At 24.1% G+C, this 17,923-nt stretch overlaps 7 protein-coding genes across 12 annotated transcripts; 5 read left to right on the top strand and 2 right to left on the bottom strand.

Annotated features, from left to right (window-relative positions):
• Positions 1-313: 313 nt before the first annotated feature.
• On the top strand, positions 314-5,422 carry LOC122715221 (zinc finger protein 286A). Its single transcript, XM_043937224.1, has 6 exons — positions 314-849; positions 934-1,271; positions 1,355-1,495; positions 1,557-1,622; positions 1,688-1,758; positions 4,225-5,422. The coding sequence occupies exons 2-6, from the start codon at positions 939-941 to the stop codon at positions 5,357-5,359; spliced, it is 1,746 nt and encodes a 581-aa protein (XP_043793159.1). The 5' UTR covers positions 314-849; positions 934-938; the 3' UTR covers positions 5,360-5,422.
• LOC122715228 (gastrula zinc finger protein XlCGF7.1-like) lies at positions 2,457-3,569 on the top strand. Its single transcript, XM_043937249.1, has one exon. The coding sequence runs from the start codon at positions 2,477-2,479 to the stop codon at positions 3,326-3,328; it is 852 nt and encodes a 283-aa protein (XP_043793184.1). The 5' UTR covers positions 2,457-2,476; the 3' UTR covers positions 3,329-3,569.
• Positions 5,423-6,330: 908 nt separating the features above from the next.
• On the bottom strand, positions 6,331-9,629 carry LOC122715199. Its single transcript, XM_043937178.1, has 6 exons — positions 9,495-9,629; positions 7,371-7,502; positions 7,181-7,271; positions 6,965-7,093; positions 6,622-6,786; positions 6,331-6,516 (listed from the first exon to the last, which is right to left on the bottom strand). The coding sequence occupies exons 3-6, from the start codon at positions 7,262-7,264 to the stop codon at positions 6,331-6,333; spliced, it is 564 nt and encodes a 187-aa protein (XP_043793113.1). The 5' UTR covers positions 7,265-7,271; positions 7,371-7,502; positions 9,495-9,629.
• Positions 8,489-10,673, top strand: LOC122715224 (probable glutamate carboxypeptidase LAMP1). Of its 2 annotated transcripts, XM_043937237.1 has the most exons (8): positions 8,489-8,511; positions 8,864-9,209; positions 9,292-9,428; positions 9,509-9,730; positions 9,791-9,972; positions 10,040-10,232; positions 10,291-10,372; positions 10,469-10,673. In XM_043937237.1, exons 2-8 carry the CDS (start codon positions 8,932-8,934, stop codon positions 10,668-10,670), a joined length of 1,296 nt encoding a protein of 431 aa, XP_043793172.1. In that variant the 5' UTR covers positions 8,489-8,511; positions 8,864-8,931; the 3' UTR covers positions 10,671-10,673. The 2 variants fall into 2 exon arrangements, with proteins under 2 accessions (XP_043793172.1, XP_043793170.1); XM_043937235.1 differs by lacking the exon at positions 8,489-8,511 and having other exon boundaries at positions 8,804-9,209.
• A 41-nt stretch (positions 10,674-10,714) lies between these two features.
• LOC122715231 lies at positions 10,715-11,828 on the bottom strand. Its single transcript, XM_043937252.1, has 2 exons — positions 11,430-11,828; positions 10,715-11,237 (listed from the first exon to the last, which is right to left on the bottom strand). Exons 1-2 carry the CDS (start codon positions 11,592-11,594, stop codon positions 10,914-10,916), a joined length of 489 nt encoding a protein of 162 aa, XP_043793187.1. The 5' UTR covers positions 11,595-11,828; the 3' UTR covers positions 10,715-10,913.
• LOC122715220 (L-asparaginase) lies at positions 11,252-17,920 on the top strand. Of its 5 annotated transcripts, none has more exons than XM_043937221.1 (11): positions 11,252-11,491; positions 13,154-13,284; positions 13,363-13,513; positions 14,300-14,578; positions 14,674-14,785; positions 14,872-14,986; positions 15,321-15,657; positions 16,058-16,372; positions 16,473-16,777; positions 16,864-17,037; positions 17,113-17,920. In XM_043937221.1, the coding sequence occupies exons 4-11, from the start codon at positions 14,413-14,415 to the stop codon at positions 17,437-17,439; spliced, it is 1,851 nt and encodes a 616-aa protein (XP_043793156.1). In that variant the 5' UTR covers positions 11,252-11,491; positions 13,154-13,284; positions 13,363-13,513; positions 14,300-14,412; the 3' UTR covers positions 17,440-17,920. The 5 variants fall into 5 exon arrangements, with proteins under 5 accessions (XP_043793156.1, XP_043793155.1, XP_043793157.1 ...); XM_043937220.1 differs by having other exon boundaries at positions 13,053-13,284; XM_043937219.1 differs by lacking the exon at positions 11,252-11,491 and adding an exon at positions 12,669-12,722 and having other exon boundaries at positions 13,053-13,284.
• Positions 12,105-14,358, top strand: LOC122715198 (ADP/ATP translocase 1-like). The gene is made up of 5 exons (XM_043937177.1): positions 12,105-12,269; positions 12,429-12,685; positions 13,053-13,284; positions 13,363-13,513; positions 14,300-14,358. The coding sequence occupies exons 1-5, from the start codon at positions 12,105-12,107 to the stop codon at positions 14,356-14,358; spliced, it is 864 nt and encodes a 287-aa protein (XP_043793112.1).
• Positions 17,921-17,923: the final 3 nt, after the last annotated feature.

Below are 17,923 nucleotides of genomic sequence, written 5' to 3'. Positions count from 1 at the left end.
TTTCTAATATTTTTTTGAAATAAATAAAAATAATTTGCAAAATAAAATTTTATTTGTAATCAGTGCTTACTAAAAGTTTTTCTAATATTCTGTATAAAAATAACAATAATAAAAAATGTACATAATAACATAGAATCACCAATCTATGTTTCATAATTTACATAAATATATTTATAAAATAGATATAAAATATTTCATGTATATTTATAAGATATTGTGCAACAAAATATTTATTTTATTTCTTGTTTATAATTTTATATTGAAATTTAATTTTAATTTTAACTATTAAGAACGTTACAAACTTATTCTGCAATCGAATCGGTAATTAAGAATGACACTAAAATATATGGTCTTAATACTCCGAAGCATGGAATAAAAAATTGAATGTTAAATCTATTCTGTATCTTGTCTATGGTATTATCATGTCGGAAAGAGTTATATGAAATTTGAGAAGATATTACAATTATAAAATAAATATCTTATTTAGTAAAACAGTTTAAAATAAATTATATATTTTATATGTATACAACGATATTCTTTTATCTATTTTTTTCGTATAGTGCAATAAATCGGCGCGAAAATGTCATGTAAAGAGTTAAAACTTTATAAAGATTTATGACAATGATTATTAATTAAAAAAATTTGATGAATTTTTTATTTTGTTAAGTGATTCAAAATGAGAAAATAATGAATCGGAATAATGTCTTGAATGATTTGAAATATCCTATATATGGATGAAGAAAAATGAAATTTTAAAAGAAACGAAACAATTTAAAATTTCTATTATCTTAATTGTGCATGCAAAGTGTAAAGAGCACTCTTTATATTTTTATAACAATTAATTTTTTTGTAAGTACATATCTTCATAGAATTTTAAAATATGGTATAATTATATTTTTAATATTAATCTAGTTTTTGCATTCAATATCATAGATATAATGGAATCTGAAAATCCTGTTATATTAGAACCATGTGAAGAACATTCAATCTTAATTCAAACTGTAAAGAATATGGTTAATGAAAATACACGTACTGAATTAGAAAGTGAGGAAGAAGGATTCTTTGTAGTAACTGATGTTCAAACTGAACAGCAAAATGTAATAGAAGTTTCAAATGAAGAATCAACAGTAACTCAATGTAATGAACAATTTTCCTGGTCTAATTTATGCAGAATATGTGCTAATACCAATGATCATTTAATCCCAATATTTGAAGGAGAAGGTTTACAACATGACTTATGTAATAAAATACATAAATATTTACCAATATGTGTATGCATTTATTTTTTATTTTATATATAATTTTTATTCACATATAGATTATTTATATAATTTATATAAAATATCTTTCATAGATAACTGAAAATGATACACTTCCATTACAATTGTGTTATCACTGTGCTGCTACATTATTAGCATGGCATGAATTATTAGAAGGATGTTTGAGTGCAGAAAGAAGATTATTAGAGATGCAAGATGCTTTACAAGAAAAACAGGTATATATAAAAACAATTATTTTTTATTCTAAATGTGATTTAAAAAATATGTACTTTATAGAGAACAGAAGAATTGGAAACTTCTACACAAGATACAACATCTATATCTAATATAACAGAATCGGTTGTAAGTATAAAAATAACATAAATTTTCATATATGTGTCTTAAATGATAATCTCTTTTAATTATAGCATCAGCAACAAGAAATTGTGAAAGATGAAGTTTCAAGAGATTTAGCTGTTACTGGTAATGATTCAGACAGGTAATGATTTTTTTATTTAAAAAAAAAATCTAAAAGTTAAATTAATATATTGAAGTTTATGTAACATGTATAATGAACGTGCAGAAAATATGCCCAATATAAATAACATTAAATTTAATTTTATAAAATTAAATTTATAATAAAATAATTTTAATTAAATAATATTTTTATAATATCAATTTTAATAATTATTATGCAATGAATAAAAAAATTTTTAAAACATGAAACAAATATTGTTAAAAAATATTTTACATATTGACTATTTTCAATTTGAAGTATGAAACTTGGATTACTGTGATTTCTTTCAATCAAAATATTTATGTAGTTATATACAAAGACAATTACAAACAATTTTATAAATGTTATATATATATATATATATATATTTATATAAATATCCTGAGAAAATGATACATGATTATGAAATTAAGGATTATCAAGAAAAATAATCTTAATTTTCTCAAATACCATTGATAATTGGATTAAACAAGAACAACCTTGTACATCATATAGCTGCAAATTCGAAGTCAAGTATTGACTGTTTTGCAGGTCCAGTAATATGCGAACACCATTTAGAGTGTTCCTAGATATGCAGAATGTATTTTGGAAGCCATACAGAAAAAAGTTCCAGTTGCAAGAAAGAAAGCCTGCAGATAGTGGAGATTGCGATTCGGTATGGATTACTGTCATGAATTCAACACTTGATCAACCTAGTATAATGTCTGATCAACTACAAGACAACAATGATATTATTGTAAAAGAAGAACTTTCTCAAATATATAGTTCAAATAATTTAGAAAAATTAAAATTACATAATGAAACATATAAACCAACAGATTCTTTAAATATAAAAAATAAAAATAAAAAATTAAAAGGAAAATGTAAAATTTGTTCTAGTAATACAAAAGAGTTAAAGGATTCTTGTGAACATATGAAGAACAAAACTATTATTAATGTTCAAGAATCTTATCAATGTATTGAATGTGGAAAATGTTTTAAGTTAAAAGACTCCTTTCTCAGACACATGAGAATACATACAGACGAAAGGCCGTTTACTTGTCATGTGTGTGGAAAACAATTTAGAGATTCTGGTGGTCTTTCTAGGCATTTAAAAGATGTACATGCAAAACTAAAAAATTTTACTTGCGATATATGTAGCAAATCTTTCGCATCAAAAGCTACGAGAGAAGATCACCGACGAACACATACTGGAGAAAGACCTTACATATGTGATTCATGTGGAAAAACATTTAAATCAAAAGCTTCTTTATATATTCATAGTAAATTGCACACAGATGAATTTCCACATCCATGCACTTATTGTAATAAGAAATTTCGTAGAAGGCAGGAAATGTTGGCTCATGTAACTACTCATACAGGAGAAAAAAATTATGGTTGTGACGTGTGTTCGAAAAGATTTCGAGTAAAATCAGAACTTGTTAGACATAAACTAATTCACTCTGAAACAAAACCCTTTATTTGTGTAGAATGTGGACTTGCTTTTCGACAAAAACGTTATTTGAATAATCATATTAAAAGCAGACATATTGAAACTTTACGAGCATGCTAATATACTATTTTATCATTTTGCTCTGCATAGATATTTCTTCGAATTTATAGTAGGCAGCAAACATTCAAATCTGTACATTTATTATTATTAGTTTTCCAGGCTATCTCAGAAATATTTTTTTGTATTGTAAATTGCTCATCAACAGTAAATATTTAATAAATTGTAAAAAGTTTAATTACAATGAAGATAGCGATATTGATAATTGTTATACAGATTTAAATATCAATTAGCATATTAAATGTAAAAGATTTGAATAAAATAAAGATATGCAGGATGAAAGTAAAAAAATTTTTTAATTTTTTTCAAAAATGTAAAAAAATATATATTTATGCAAATAGTATGAAGACACAATCAAACAAAAATAATGATAAAGTTGCATTTAATAGATAATCCCATTCAAAGTTTATTAAAAACAATATAGAAAACTAAAATCAATCAAGAAATAACAATGTATTAAAATGGAAATTTAATTTAGTTTAGTCTTTAAAAATAAGCATAAAAAAGTTCATATAAGAAAAAAATATATGCAAAACTTGCGAAAAGTCATTTAAAAAATTCGTTTAAATATATATAAATGCAAAAGGCATCTCTGCACGTTCATCATAAATAATTTTATTTAAAAAATCTCGTTTTTTATATAATAAAAATTTAAAAAAAAAACAAGAATTAAACACTATTTTCGTTCATATCAAATAAAAATCTTATTCTTACAATATCTGTGACAAATAATTTCATAGTAAAAACTATATTAATCAATATACTATATTAATCAATAAATGTATTCATAATAATCAATGCAAGATTCAATCAAGAATATTATTTGAAGAATTATAGCAAGAACTTAATACATAAAGTTTCGCATTCGATAACATGATATCAGAATGTTTATTTTGCAGGTGGAAGGCTGATGCTGTTATGCAAATATCAACGATCGAAAACGAAAATATAAACGCAGAGGAGATAGAATACATTCAATGTGCTCAATGTGATATTGTCTTCGTAAATATGAAGTACCTTATAGATCATATGAATGGCGAGCATGAAGCTCAAATGCATTATTGTCAGTATTGTAAGCTAGTGTATCATGGTCAAGATAAAGATTTTGAATATCACATATCGATGCATAGTAATAATTATAATAAATTAAAAAATATAGAAAATGAAATTTTAGAATGTACAAATGATACAAAAAAGGAAAATAGAGATAATGAACAAATTTCCACTATAGATGTTGAAAAGCCTTTGTGTTATACTTGTAATTTATGCGAAAAAAATTTCACAAAAAAATCTGAATTAAAAAAGCATATTAACAGACATTCTGATGTCAATCGAATTCAAAATTCAGACGAGACAGAACTTGTAAATAAAGCAAAGCAAATAATTAATGATCGAATTTCTTATAAATGTGACACATGTAAAAAGATTATATTTACAAAACGAGGGTTTCTACGCCATATTCGTGTCCATTCTGATAAACGACCTTGCAAATGTGATTTATGTGGAAAGTCTTATCGTATCGAACAAGATCTCGCTAGACATATAAGAGATGTACACGAAGGATTAAAAAAATATGCTTGCGATATTTGTGGTCGTGCATTTGCAAACAAAGGAACAAAGGACGATCATCGGAGAATTCACACCGGTGAACGCCCATATGCCTGTGAACATTGTCCAAAAATGTTTCGAACTCTGAATTCCGTTTATATTCATAATCGCGTACATACAGATTATAAACCTCATAAATGTACGTACTGTGAAAAATATTTTAGAAGCAGACAAAGGTTAACTCATCATGAAACTACACATACAGGTATTAAAGCTTTTGCCTGTGAAATTTGCGGTAAAACATTTTCTGTTAAAGGAGAAGTTGTGCGACATCGTGCAATACATAATGGAAAACCTTTTGACTGCAAATGTGGTATGAAATTTGGTCAAAAAAGATATTTGCGGAACCATATAAAACAACATCATAAAGAAGCGTCTTCATGGTTATTAACAGAATTATTGGGAAATAATCGAAACATAAGTTGAAAATAAAATTACGTTTTTAAATAAATTTTATACGAATATAAGATAAGATAAAATATACAAATTGATGTTTATTTTATTTATTATATCTATATAATTTTGTATAATTTCTAAAGATCAATTTAAAATCGAAAATCAATAATATATCTATAAAATATTTAATTCTTTTGTATTATGAAGAATTGAATTATTTAAATTAGTTTATTATAAATGAGTTAAAATTAAAAATTTTAATAAAAGAAATTCATACAATATATAGAATGTAAAACAGATTTATATAGACATTATAGTTTGATTCTAAGTTTTTTATTGTTTAATATATCAATAATTATACAATATTATAAAATACTTGAATTATTATGAAATATTCAATTGCTGTGATATGATTTCAAATTATAAATTTGTATATATATATATATATATATGTATATCATATATAAAGTAAAATACACAAATATTATAAATGCAAATTTTAAAATCATAAGATAATTTTTATAATGGATATCTCAGGAATCATATATATATATATATAAAACCAATAAATCATTTTTATCTTATTATTAATTTAATAACATGCATTTTTTTAAACTTAATAATAATAGTAAAGAATTAATATAAAAAAGTATAAAAATATATATATTTCTATAATATATAAAAATATATAATAATATATAATATATATATTTTTATATATTATAGATATATACATTTGTTTATTTATAGATATACATATATTTATATATAAAATATATATATATCTATATTACAATATCTTATTTTAAAAGTAATGAAAATTTTGAAAACATTTAATCATTCAATAATATATGTAATACTTCTAATTTTAACTTCTTCCTTTGGAAAAATTTATTTTTGTAAGTGATTAAGCATCAATTCTTTGAATTTATATATCAACATCTGCAACATTTTATATATATATTTATTTTAATGTAATTTTTGTATACTTAATATAATATTTATTTTACCTTGTCGATAGTTCCTTGTGTATATTTTTCTTCTATAAATATATTTTTTTTATTATTTTCACTTATAAATAATTTACTCATATCAATATTTTTTATTAAAGTGTCAATATCGTTCAAATTTAATTTTCTTAAATTTTTAATAAGTTGAGAAATAGTTAAGTTATAATACTTATGTTTCTAGAAATAAAAATATGACAAAAATTATTTATATATTAATAAAATAATTGAATTTATATTTTTAGTAAATAATTATAAATTATAATTACAAATATAAAGTCTCACAAAGTTATTTCGCATATCACATGTATTTTCTTGTTGAATATTTAATATCCTTTGTCGTTCAGCTAATTTGAACTTCTTCTTTGTTGTTTTCGTACCTCCTATTAAGCATCGTATAATGTCTTTTTTTTCAGTACTTTTCCAAGGATCATAGGTTGGTACATTTTCCTTAGTGTTAAAATATATATATATATAATCATATATAAATGTTTAAAATTATGTAATTAATATATATACTCATGCATAGATATTCAAAATTAATATATGTAGTTAGATAACATGCATAATTAGATATTCAAAATAAGAAATATTTAATAATTATTTAATAATATTTAATAATTAAAACCTCTTGCCAATCTTGTGTCGTAGGAACATGTAAATCTTGAACAGTTTCTAGCGGTACAGTTCCTAATTGGCTTGATGAATCAAAATTGTATTGTTTCCTATTTTTCTTTATTCTATACTTTATTATGCTCTGCAATTTCATTTCGTATTATTTTTAAGTATATATAATTTGAATTAATTTTAATTATTATTATATTGTTTATACTATAAAATATACCTTATGAGCTGATTCTTTTGTATAGGATTCTAAATTATAAGCCTCTTCATTGTTTATATCAATTGGGCACGATAGCATTGACATGTTTACACTAAATTAATTTATTAAATGATATATTTATTAATAGTAAATTTAATATTTAATAAAATATAATAATATAAAAAAAGAATAATTAATAAAAGAAACTTACATTTTCAATGAATCCTAAACTTTACTTAAGAATATGGCCACGTGTTCCAACTGTGGAATCAATTATGGATCCTTCCTGTTTAGAGTAGAGAAAATATTTAGACAAACTTCCGCTAGAGGGATTCTAATGTAACTGTAAAAAACATAAGCATGCGCAGTTTTAGAAAATAATTAAATAAAAATAAAAAAATTATTTTTTTATTATTTTTTATATTACATTTTTTATAAAAAAATATTATAAATTTTATATATTAATTTTATTATATATTTTTTGTCAATTGATCATAAATTCTGCAAATAATGAAAATGAATAATTTGTAATGTCTCTCCATTCATAATTTTCAATAAAAAATATAAATATTTCATTTATAAATGTTTTATTATAATATTTTATTTTTTTTATTTTTTTAAAAATAAATAAAAGAATTTTTTTAATAAATAAAAGAATATGTTAATTCTATAAATGTTTTTATATAATTTGAATTTAAAATAGCATATCTATAGTTAAACAACCTTGCACACAATATATATCTCGAAAACTATTTATAAATGAAATACTGTCATTATATTATTGCTTAAAATAAATTGCTGGATGCAAACATTGTAATCATGGTGTTACAATTATAAATATCATTTAAAATGCACTTCATTTTATTTTAATATTTTAATAAATAGAAAAAATATTTAAATGTATAAAAAATACTCAAACATATTTCTATGAGAAATTTAGAAATTTTTTATTTAATTATTAATATTAAATGCGTATAAATATTTTAATTACTACTATAATTAATTACTACTTTAATTAATACTATAAAGTTAATACAAAAATTAATAATTAAATATTTACTAATATTTGTAAAATATTTATAAGCACATTTGCAAAAATTGATTTTTTTTATTCTATATATTTTATATATATATATTATATATTAAATAAATAAATATATTTTTCTAAATATAAAAATTTAATAAGTAAATACAATATAAGTATATGTATGTGACATTTTATGTCATTAATTTACAAGTTTTCAATTTGAATATGTCTATTAAAAATATAATAATCGAAATGTTAGTAGAGGGGTGGAAAGCCGACTAGACGAACTGACAAATATATCAGTCTTATCCCACGTAGTGTTAAAGTAAGTGGTCTACCGGAGACAATCAGTCATAATATTTGCATAGTATCAATATTGAATTTATTGAATTATATCTTTTACATATATCTTTATTTTGAAATGAATTTTAAATTATATTTAAATTTATTATTATTTTTATAGTTTCTTCATATAAAAAAATTATTTCCAAATATTGTTTTTTGTAAAATATTAATTTTTTTTATTTGATAATATTTAAATTAATTTAAATAATATAAATTTTGTCTTTTAAAATAATATAATATAATATTTTGTCTTTTTCATTATTTAACAAAAAATAATAATTTATGTTTTTTAATATTTTTTCCGATAAATAAATTATTATTTAATATTGCAGGAAAAAACTACAAAGTATGACAGGTAATAGCTGTTGAATTATTTAAAAGTGTGTTCAAAATTGTCAATATGCAACGAGTTCTTAGCTTTCAAATGGCTCGTGGACTTAGCGAGTCTAGCGAATTTGTCACAAAACGTATATGTTTTTCGTTAATATTTTCTATCGGTTTTCTTTCTTTATTGTGCGGTTTTTTACTTGGCCGCTTTGCCACGCAAAGGGCTATAGAATTTCGCGCAGAAAAAAAACGTCTTGAATTAGCGGGAAATGGTTTAGAAAATACTGAATATCTTCAACGTTTAGTACTCGAACAATTAGAAAGAGCGCCTCTTGATGCTGATTTCGAAAAGTATATATATTTTTTCTTTTTTTTTTTTTAAATATTTAAATCTCGTTATTTATTATTTTTAAAATATTAATTTATAAAATAGGAAATGGGAATCTTTCAATTTAAAAGAAGATGATATAAATCAAGTAAATGATATTTTATCGAATTTATCGCTTATTGAAAAAGTTGTTAAACATCAATCGTATATTATGGCTACTATTAGAGGATCTAGAGAATCAGGTAAGTTAATTTTTTTTATATTAATTTTATATAAATATAAAAGTATAAATTGTACATATTACTCACTATTAAATGTTCAGATAGATATATAATTTTATCAGTCAGTTGCGAAGGCGTCGGTGTTGCTTTGGAATTGGCAAAAATTTTTAATCAAATTCAAAAAGAATATAAATGGAAACCTCGTAGATCTCTTATTTTTTGTTTATTTTCGGGATCTTCCAATTCTTGTGCAGAAGTATTATCTAATTTTATGCCCCATAAAATTGTGGCTTATATTGTAGTACATCATCAAGCTTTACAAGGTTTGTTATGATAAACAAATTAAGGATTATTAATTTTTTACATATTTCAATAAATTTCAGGTAAAGGTCATTTTATTGTATCTGGATCAGATATAGTTCAATCTATGGTTCTAGAATCTGCTAATATTGTAAAAAAATGGTTTTCTTATAACAATCAATTATTGTCTTTAAATAATATACCTTATAATATTACAACTTCCCGACTAACTTTAGATATACCTCATGCAGTATTATCTTTTATGGTAAATAATAATATTAAATATAAAAATTTAAATAAAAAACAATTTTTATATTTTTTTATATTTTTAGAATAATGATATTACACATAATGAAAATCATCATGAAAGAGAAATACGTAAAATAATAATAGCACAAATACTTGCTCAAACTATTTGGAGATTCTCTGAATGTTTGATAATAAAATGGAATCCAAATTATTTCAATAAAACTGCCTTTAAAGCATTAGAATCTATAAATCGTATTGAATTGTTAGAACAAAAAGGTACGAAATATATTAATATTTTATATTTTATAATTTTAAATAAAATTTTTTTTTCTAGAAAAAATACAACAAACCTTGGATAAATTGTTAATTAATATTAAAATTTTAAATGAAAAGATTGATACAATTGACAACATTAAGTATGTAATATATTCACAAATTATATAAAATTTTTATATGTATATATTACAATATTTCAGAAACATAAAGAATCTATCCTTTTTTTTTTGTTATAGCATTCTTGAAACAAGAATATTAAATGATTTATTGATGGATTTGGATAGAATTCTTCTATGTCCTGATAAACAGTATCAATCTAAAACTGATTGGATAAAATTCTTTAAATTAAATCATGAGCCTTTTAACGTAATCCTAATGCATATTAATGAGATCATAAAATGTTATGAAAATGCTATACAACTTTTACAAGATCAATAGAGAAAATATAAAAAGCTTAGACTTGACATTTTTTTTAAAATGATTGTGGTAATATTCAATAATTATCACTGATGTTTTTAAACATGTTTTTAACATGTTTATCTTATATCTAGTTTAATTTTTTTGCTTACAAATTCCTATTTTTTTCATTTTTATATTATTACAAATTATATAGTCATTTATACATATGTAAGTATAAAACATGTATTATTTTTTGCCTGTGATAAATTAGATCATTTTAAATTAATGTATGTTTCCTATACCATATCTTATTTCTCTTTCAAATTGTGAAGCATCAAGTGTTCCCTCAATAGCTTTACAGTTTGGATTAAATACAGAATAAGCACTAAGTTCACCTGGTTTTTTTGGTCTAGACCGAGTATTTAAACAAATAAATATTAATGTAGATATAATAAAATATATTGCTCCAAATTCATATTCAATTGCAATTATATATAAGGTAGCCCATAGAAGAAAATATAATAGATATGTTACTATTCTTAGTATTGTACATTGTGATTGGTGTTCAGTATCATCTGAATAGGTGCTTTCCATATCTTGATTATCCTGCAAGCTTTTAATAGTTAATCATATTGATCTATTATATAAATTTTGCAATAAATATTATTTTAATCATTTTTTATGTAATAAATATATTTTTTGTAGTAGATTATTTGATATTATTGACATATAAAAATATGTTCAATTATCGTAATAATATTTAAAGAACTGTATACGTCATAAATAACATAACCTTACTTTAATATCACTTAACGGTGTTGTTGCTAATATATCTTCAGCTGATTTATTTCTATTCCACGGTAAGACAGTTTGAATGATATTCTTAATGGATTTTGTCATTTGTTCTCTATATTTCTGGCGTCTGTAAGTGTCAAGTCTATCTCTTATGTTAGTTCCAACCATGTTAAATACAATGATTTTCTCTATCCAATATATAACTTTATGCTAATTCACAATTCGATTTATAATATACATTATTTTGCAAAATGATTGGTCGCTTATTATAATTGCATTAAACATTATTATTGGTCCATATATAGAAAGATTTTTGTGTAATTATCATTGCGATATGGACTAAAGTTGATTAAACGAAGTTTGTTTAATATATATTTGAATTTATTGAATTTGTCTAATATATATTTGTCTGTAATATATATTTGAATTTATTTTGAAAAATAAAATGAGTTAATATTATATTAAACAAATAAGATTTAATAAGTCTTTTAAGTTGAAAAATCTTTTTAAATATCTTTTTAAGTAGTATCAATGGAAAACCGAGATAAACATACAACACAATCTGATTCTAAGGTTGATGCTAAACTATTGAATGGACTAGATACTCGGTTACATGTCGCAATTGATTTTGGAGCTTCTTTCATTATTTCCGGAATTTTGGCAATCATATTTAGAAGTATGACTGCGCCGCTAGAAAGGATTAAATTGATTTTACAGACACAGGCGAGTAGCCGTCAAATAGGAATTCAGAAACGAGCTCCATATAGTGGTGTTTTAAATGCATTTATTAGAATACCTAAGGAACAAGGATTCTTATCTTTATGGCGCGGAAATCTCCTCAATGTTTGTCGATATTTTCCAGCTCAAGCGATTCATTTTTCCTTTTATGACATATATTACGAAATTTTTCGAAGAGTTCGTTTAAAAGATTAATTTATAAAATTTCTTTTTTTATCAATTTTTTTTTAACATTATATCTGTAAATTAGATAATGTTACGCAGATAATTCCATCGGGAACTCACAATCACATCATTTTGCCATTTTTGACCGGTGGTTCTGTCGGTGCCACTTCCACTATGATACTCTATCCCCTTAATTTCTGCAATACACGAATAAGCGTAGATGTCGGCGATGACAAGATTATTAAGAGGGAATTTTCCAATTTAAAAGATTGCTTAACGAAAGTTTATAAGAACGATGGTTATAGAGGTTTTTATCAAGGATCGTTCTACATGGCGATCGCGCACTCCTCGTACAGGTTTTATAGTAGTAATACTTAAGAATATTAAGTAAAAGTATGTTATTAAGTAAAACTAAAATAATATTTAACTTAAATAGTACTTAATTTTATTATCAATTGTGAATTCAAATATATTAGTATGTTTATTGAATGAATTTGTTTTAATTTAATTTCTTTTGTTAATTTCTTTTAATTTAATATCTTTTGAATTATTGTTATAACTATTTTAAAAGAATTCGATCGATACAATTTTTGATTCTATTATATTAAATAATTCTTCAAATAAATAAATAGAATAGAATGAAATAACGATAAATAAGCAATAAATAAAATTCTAATCTCATAATGTGACAATTTAGATTAAAAATTTGACTAAACTTTGTAGATCTGTTTACTTTGGTGGTTATACAATTGGTAAACGAATATATTTGAGTAATTCTTTACAAGATGATAAAAATTCTCATACAGTAACTGTACCATTCTTAGTATCCTTGTTGCTTGCACAATCATCATCTTGGGCCGCGATAGTTATAGCTTATCCTTTTGATACATTAGCCAGACAAAAAATGCTTTGGAGCGGACGTAATGCAATTGAATATCCGCCAATGCGACATGTGGTCAGTAGAAAATTGTAAAATAACGAATATTTAACGAATATTTTATTTAATGAATAAGATTCTTTCGTATTTTATTAGATGAATAATATTATAGCAAAAGATGGCCTATTTGGTTTTTATAAAGGCGTACAAGCTAATTTAATGACAACTATTTGCGGATCTTCAGTATTGGTTACATATGATATTGTTAAGTTCCGCTTTGATAAGCTAATGGAGTCATATTCCAAAGGTACATTGCACATTATTAATAATTTCATAAGATTACTCTTTAAAAATTATATTTTTTAGGATAAATTCAAGATTTGAAAATGATTAAGAAAGTTGGATATATAAAAAATATGAAATATGAAAGATAAATTTGAGATTATAAATTGTTGCTTTCTATATATATTTAAAATAAGCTTAACCAGCTTTACATAAATACATAATTGTGGAAAAAATAAATAATTATATAAGATTATTTATGTTTATATAAATTTTATAAGATTATATAATATATTTATACAATCAATTGTATTTTCATTTAAAATTATTTTAACATTTTTATATATTGATTTGATATCATATAGTACATATGTTTGAAAAAAATGTTAAAAAATAAAGAAATATTTTTTATAAATGATAATTACAAAATTTGTAAAAAAAATTACGATGAAATATAATATCAATTTAATGTTGTAAATTCAATGATATCTTTATTTTGTTAGACACTATCTAAGGCCAATAAGCATGCGTATCATTTTCTAGAACTTTGATATAATATGATGAAATTTATTCTGAATATACAGTTATGTCATATTTATTTATTGTATCAAATATTTTCGAATTAGAAACAATAATATGGAACATCGAAAAAATTTATTTTCTGCATTTAATCATCATTTTTATGTTTTAATAATCTTTCACATTCTGTTTTGTATTATGAAACATATATTTTAAACTAATTGTTTCCCAAAGATTTTTGCCATATATCTATATTATATATCAATTAGAAAAATATATATGTATGTTTCAGACCTTGATTCAACATTTACGTTCAGTGACAGAAATAATATAACAAATCATTCTCAATAGAAATCTCGCACTGATAACATCGTACTGTGACACGTGGAGCGCTCAATTTTAAATATGTTGCACGTGGAAAATCATATTGATAATCATAAGGAAAGTGGCATGGATCACTTGAGAAATAACATTTGTAATAGTTCTATAACTACTGAAAATGTTCGTGAAAGTCATGTGCTTGTTCTTTATACTGGCGGTACTATTGGCATGATTAGAAATGAAAATGGAGGTAATATTATAATTATAATTTTTTCTTTCCTATATAAAATTAAAATTGAAATAATCTAATTAGAAATATAAAGATAACACGATTTCTTTTTACAGTTCTTGTACCTAAACCAAACGCTTTTGTGAAAAAATTACGGAATTATCCACATATGTACGATCGAGAATACACGGAAAAACGATTTGGGTCGATGGGACCGCTGGTACTTCCGTAAGTGTAAAACAAATTAATAATAAATTTCAACTTATATTTCAAATTATAACGTATATATATATATATATATATTTTTTTTTAAGAATGACTGCAACAGATAGTAGACGTGTCATTTATAATGTATTAGAATATTCACCACTCTGCGATTCTAGTAACATGACTATGGACGACTGGATACACATTGCTAATGATATTAAGGTAAAGTATAAATTATATATGTATATGTACATAAGTTATATATATAGCATAGAAATTATAAATATAGCCTAATCGAATAATATGAATTTGTAATACACATACATATACATATACATACATCAAAATGGAAAACTTGTTTCGGGAATGTATGTATTATATAAATGAATAAAAAAAAAGAGGAACATCTATAAACAAAATTAAAATATATAATGTAAAGTCTTTAACATTGTAATTAAGTTTTTAAAATTTTTTAAGTTAATTTTTAAGTTAATTTCGTAATTTTTTGATAATTTAAAAAAAATGTATGTTTATAATATAATTTTCATCGTTTTAGCAATCTTACGAGTATTTTGATGGATTCATCGTTCTACATGGAACGGACACATTAAGTTATACAGCATCTGCTTTATCTTTTATGCTTGAATCTCTGGGTAAAATAGTTATTTTAACTGGTTCTCAAGTTCCAATTTTTGACAGCAGAAGCGATGGTTTAGACAACTTCCTCTCGTCTCTAATAATAGCCGCAAATCATAACATACCAGAAGTATGCGTATTTTTCGGAACGAATTTGATGAGAGGAAATCGTACTTGCAAAATATCGGCCACCTCATTCGAAGCGTTCGATTCACCGAATTTCCCACTTTTGGCCAAGGCCAACATCAATATAGAAGGTTAGCAGCTGACCCAATTACAGGATGCAATTCACTTAATTGACTGTGGTTTTATTTTCGAGTGGATCGTTTGCTTTCATGAAATATTCTCTCATCCATTAGATAGAAGTGTAAATGCAAAGAAATAGTTATCAAAATGTTTGAAAAGTGAGAGTAAGTAGTACTTATGTACACGTACTACTGATTGTATGCAGTAATATTAACATGTTTATATGTATGTGTTAATTTATTGCGGCACATTTTGCTACAAACTATCATTAAAGTGCTAAAATTGTTGTTATAAAGCAAATACATTAGCATATATATAATATATGTCGCATACGAATGTAGCTTAAGAATGTCTTTAATATTGTTTACGTGTATTTTATCAATGTCATTATAATGAATATCTGCATTACAGTGAATTATCGAACAATATTTCGACCATGTACATTAGAAAAGTTTTATGTACATACATCCTTGAATAGAAATGTTGGATTGATTCGAATATTTCCAAGTATGACCACGGATTTGGTAAAAACATTTTTACAACCTCCTATTGAAGGTGTTGTGTTGCAATCTTATGGAACAGGAAATGTTCCTTCTAATCGAGAAGATATAATTAAAGAATTATCCGCAGCTACGAAACGCGGAGTTATCATTGTTAATATTACACAATGTTCAACGGGTCATGTTTCAAATTTGTACGAACCTTCCAAATTTCTTTATGATGCTGGTACAGTATACGATTAAAAAAAAAAAAATAATTCAAAATTGAGAAACGAATAAAAAAGAAATTATTTCATATTTGAAAAAAATTCTAAAAAAATTTTTAGGTATAATATCAGGTTTCGATATGACACCTGAAGCTGCATTGACTAAACTCGCTTACGTATTGTCAAAGGAAGAATGGGATATGCAAACGAAACTCGAAATGATGCAAACAAATCTACGCGGAGAATTAACTGCAGGACGACCTCCACATCTCGAAGATTTAGATTTAGTGGAAGCGGTTGCAAGATCTTTAAAAATCTCTTCGACGACAGAATATCAAGAATTGGGATCAATTCTTTTTCCTGCGATGTTAAATGCCGCCGTGCGAAGTCGCGACATAATAAAACTCGAAGCCTTAAAAACATATGTAAATATACATAATTGGCATATTTTTTTTTTAAATTTGATTTCTTTTTCAAATCAATATATACGTTCATATATATTATTCCTTAGGGTGCAGATATTTCGCAACAAAACGCAGACGGGCGCACAGCTTTACATATTGCTTGTTGCGAAGGCGATTTAAATATTGTTCGCTGCCTTTTACGAATGGGTGCAAACGTTCATATCAAAGATCGATTTAATCGCACCCCTCTTACTGATGCGATAGAATTTGATCATCATGAGGTACAATATCATTCCAACGTTATATTTTTTGTTCAAGGAAAGAATTTCAATGGATTTTTCATTTCAATTTTCTAGATTATTAAAATTCTAATGCAGTGCGGTGCACATTTACACGGAAATGCATGCATAATAGGAGAAAAAATGTGTATTGCGGCAACCACTGGAAACGTAAAACGTTTAAAATCGTATCAATTGGCAAACGCCATACTCTCGCAGAAAGATTTTTCTGGAAGAACCCCATTGCACTTCGCGGCGTTGCATAATAGAACAGAAGTTATCAAATTCTTAATGGAATACAACGTAGATATGATATGTTTTGATAAAATGAATCAATCGCCATATGATCTCGCCATAGCAGCTGGTTCCACAGAAGCAGCGATATTGTTATCTCCTCCTAAATGATCTAATTGAATTTATCGAATTAATTATAATTATCAACTATAGTAGTATAGTTACTAACTATAGTAAAAAATCTCGAAATGAAAATAAAATAATCGTAGGCTCGTAATTTGCTATAATACATAAATAGTATAAAATGAATATCTATTTTTGTATTGTATCCGCATTCTAATTCAATATGACAATTCTATGAAGCGCAGCAATATTTTTTTATACTATAATAATTGTAAAAAAACAACATATCACAAAAATACGTTAATTTGTCACAGAAGCATCGTTAAGCATTTCATATGATAGTTTAACAAAAAGTGAAAGTTTCAAAGTGATGGTGATTATGGCTAGATCACGCAGCAGTGCACGCGAAGATATTTCATAGTGGGTGAGTTAAAATAATAACATATTTCCTTATATTATGAACTAGAGGAATAAAAAAATTTCTGAAAATTTTTTTAAATTATATACAAAAATATTTTTTTTTATATTTATA

This window comes from Apis laboriosa, unplaced genomic scaffold, assembly GCF_014066325.1.
Source record: "Apis laboriosa isolate Shangri-la unplaced genomic scaffold, ASM1406632v1 scaffold34_cov151, whole genome shotgun sequence".
In the NCBI taxonomy this organism is placed as follows: domain Eukaryota; kingdom Metazoa; phylum Arthropoda; class Insecta; order Hymenoptera; family Apidae; genus Apis; species Apis laboriosa.
This window is presented reverse-complemented; position numbering and strand designations above follow the sequence as displayed.